The following is a 4,047-nucleotide window of genomic DNA, read 5'->3' as shown; positions in this document are numbered from 1 at the left end:
AAAAATTGCCAAATATGAGGAAAAGTTCGCCCGACTATTAAATTGATATCATTAAAGGGACATTTTTTTTTTATTTGAAACGGTATCCCCCCGGGGGGGGGCACCTCGAAATGAGGATGAGATGCTTCCGGCATGGTGGTTGGATCTCGCCACCCTGGAAGGTACACTAATAGGTGGGGGATCTGACTCCTCCCATCGATGACGGGACGTACTTCCTTCGGAGAGGGTTGTACCGTGGCCGGTGACGGCCCTTAGGACTCAACCACAGTTCCCACCAATGTTGTTGTTGCGGCGGTCCGGTCATTCAGTTTTTATGGTTTAAATCCGTGCGTCTTCGTGGTGGGTGGGAGTTAGATGGCTGACTTAATTTGAAACGGTGTGAAATTCACTTTTGTGCAATAATATTTTCGGAACTCATCACAGACAAACGCCAAAATTCAACTTACTTTTTAGAAAATTCAAATTTTAATTATTTTTTTTAAATCATTACGAGATTCATATTTTTACCCTACAAGGTATATGTGTGCCAGATTTTGTAGCTGTAGGTCAAACGACCTGATCTGTAGAACGCCAAAACACATACATCGATACTAATAATAAAGATGAATAGCAAAGTAGTAAAAAAAATGATACAGTGTTAAGTTGAACAAACTACCATATCAACAAATAAAATTAAATAATGGGAATATTTTCTTCCTAGATATTCTCATATACATACATAATGCAGCTCGTTGTCAATTTTCAACCCTAAAATCGGTTTCATTTATCTAGCGTTCATTTTTGAATTATCGCATTAGCATGAGCATGAATAGAAAAAATGGCAGATAGCCCTCCTATTGGCAGATTTAGTTCAAAATTTTAATGCTCATATTTCTAATAATAAAATCGTATGCCAAATTTCATGCATCTATGTGTCATGTGTTCGTATGCATATAGGTAGGCAGGCACATTTTTCTTTGACAGATACCATCTAAACATTTATACAGGCCAATAACTTCGGTGCAAAGACCATTTATGGGCGCCTTTTTTCTTCCTGACAAATTTGATATAGAACTACAAATACAATCACACCATTGACATTTATACAAATCAGTGCGTTTTTGACATAACTGCGTTGACATGCATAACAGACAAATTTTATACGAATATATATTGTGGATACCAATATATACCAAATTTCATCCTTCTAGCTCAAAATGTTTGAATTATCGTGCTCATAACAAAAACGTTTTTTTTTTTTTTTTTTTTTTGTGCATTTAGGGAGGTCTGACACGTGGAAATTCGTCAAAACTTTGGGTTTGAATTGTTTGATGATTGTTATAAATTCTCTTAATGTATAGAAAAATAAAAAGATCAATGTTTGGAAAGAAGTTCAGAATAAAGTATTTTCATGAAGGCAAGTTATACTTTTCTTAGATTTAACGAAACTTGGAGAAAAACCGAAATGCGCAAGCATAAATATTTAATAATTTTATTTATCTTTTTTACTGATAACTAAACAAGAACGAAACGGTACTTTCCCACCAACCAATTTTTATCAGTTAAAAATGAAATGAAGACGTCAATTCAAGCTATCTAAATAGATAAAACCATCACATTTATTTTCATCTCCAAAAATAATGGAAGCTGAGATATCGAACCTAAAATTAAGAGGCACATACATAATATTAATTAATGAATCAAACATTAAACTAAAAACGACGAACTCCTGTTCCCTTTTATAAAAGACGATAAACAGACTGAAATTCGGGGAAGCCCCGAGACAAAGATAAAAGAAGTTATCAATACATAGATAAGAAAAAGACTATTTTAGAATACATTAAAACCTTCACAACCGTATCATACATCCTGAATGAACTGTTATGTTTTATTCTTCAGCTTCCTGCACTGAAACAAATTCTTTGACAAGAACTACTGTAGTAAAGTAAGTCTTATTTTTTAAACTTACATTAGTAAGAAAGGAAATTACTTGATTTTAATATATATATATACATATATCTACTTCAAGCCTAAATAATGGGTCAAAATGTAAGTGTTGTAAGGGAATCACAAGTGGATCATGGCTGTTATAAAGCATATAAATTCGAATATAAATGGACTCTTCAGAATTTTAAAATTCTTGTAACAAAAACCGCAGTTGGTTCCAGTACAGTTAGTTCAGCTCTTGGTTTAAAAGTAGGGGACAAAACTAACTCATTTAACTTGATTCTCTATTCTCATGGTTACAATGAGAGAGTGAAGGATTATTTGTCTGTTTACTTAAAGAAGAATTCAACCGATGAGATGCTTATCCAGTTCTCATGTGCAATACTTGACAGTAACAGCAGAGAACTGAATGCAAAATGCATTAAACAGAAAATAAGCATTGAATCTCATCTCGGCTGGATGGCATTTTGTCGAAGAGATTTTCTTTTAGATGATAAAAACAAAATTCTTCTCGATGGAACTTTAAATTTGAATTGTGTCTTAGAAATCTTTGAAAACAAAGCAATTATGAATGTTGAAATAGAAGATAATGACCCATACATGAATAAATCACAGTTAAAAATGTTTCAAGACATGAACCAACTACTTTTGGAAGGACATTTTTCTGATGTTACTTTAAAAGTAGATGGCAAAAATTTTCCTGCTCATAAAGCTATTTTAAGCGCAAGATCTGCTGTTTTCAAAACAATGATGAAATCTCAACTGGGAGCAAATTCGAAGGAAATAAATATTCTGGATATTAAAGCAGACGCTGTCAAAGAAATGTTGCAATATATTTATTCCGGTGAAATTGGATATATTGATGTTCAGATGGCGCAGGAACTTTATTATGCTGCGGATAAATATGAATTATGTGATTTGAAAAAAATGTGCAACAAAATCATGGTGTGTAACCTGGATATAAGCAATGCCATTAATATACTTCTTCTGGGACACAAACATTCTGATGACGACCTTAAATATACTACTATAGAATTCATTGCTAAAAATGCACCAGAAATTCAAGAAAAAGAAGAATGGATGTTGCTAATGAAAAATTTCTCTGAATTAGCAAATATGGTGTTTAAGCACCTTTCAAAAAAACCTTAGGAGATGAAACATGGCTGAACATGCAGATGATGAGAAAAAAACATGACGATGTATTTCAGTGCCAAGCAGTTTCTGAATTCTCAAATCTTTGAGCTGTGAAATACTTGACTTGACAGCACCTACTAAAGTTATCCTGTTTCATATATATATAATATATATATGTATATATATATATTCCTCCTATGCTAAAAACATAGATGTGAATTATATACTGAGTTAGTATATTATAAATATATGTTAGTTAGATATTCTATTATTTTTACAAATTTCAAAATGACCTACATAAAATAAATGATTAGACAATTTAGAAAAGTTATTTCATATGTGTTTCTTTATGCATAGCTAAATCAAAATTTCTTTTCGAATCAAGAAAATTTTTTAATAAATTGTATAATCAAAAAGAAAGTGTTACTTAAATTTAAACTTTTAAAAGAATGTTGTGAGAACTTGTTAATAATTTATGCAAGCGATTCAACAATTTCACACGTAAAAATTGAAAATACCTATATTTTCTCTTTAATATTAAAATAAAGATTGCGAGCAAAAATAAGTATAATTTACTAAGCATGTGAACTTATATAAATCGTTCTTGGTGTAATAATTAATGTGAATTTTCATAAAATTAAATGACTGCTAATTAACACTAATTTGTTTATCATTTGGATAAAGAAACAAGTCATTTTCATTCAGATAGAAATTAGATCATAAAAAATATTTACACCGGATGCATTTATATTTATTAAAAAGAAACTGTTGTAATATTAAATTGTGCTTTTTTAGATATGTTCAGCATAAAGAATAGCATCAGTATAAATTTATCATAAGGAAATTAAAATAATACTATTTAATTATTTTTTAACAAGAGTACAATTAACAAAATGTGACAAAAAAAATTGGTATTTGTATATAAAAACAAAAATTCTTAACAATATTTTCATTAAGAAAATTTGTTAACATACAATTGGAAGCTTT

General features: G+C 30.5%; 1 protein-coding gene across 1 annotated transcript; it reads left to right on the top strand.

Annotated features, from left to right (window-relative positions):
• The first annotated feature begins 1,648 nt into the window (after positions 1–1,648).
• Positions 1,649–3,367, top strand: LOC129981385 (speckle-type POZ protein B-like). The gene has a single exon (XM_056092215.1). The coding sequence runs from the start codon at positions 2,017–2,019 to the stop codon at positions 3,073–3,075; it is 1,059 nt and encodes a 352-aa protein (XP_055948190.1). The 5' UTR covers positions 1,649–2,016; the 3' UTR covers positions 3,076–3,367.
• Positions 3,368–4,047: the final 680 nt, after the last annotated feature.

This window comes from Argiope bruennichi, chromosome 8 (assembly GCF_947563725.1).
Source record: "Argiope bruennichi chromosome 8, qqArgBrue1.1, whole genome shotgun sequence".
NCBI lineage: Eukaryota > Metazoa > Arthropoda > Arachnida > Araneae > Araneidae > Argiope > Argiope bruennichi.
This window is presented reverse-complemented; position numbering and strand designations above follow the sequence as displayed.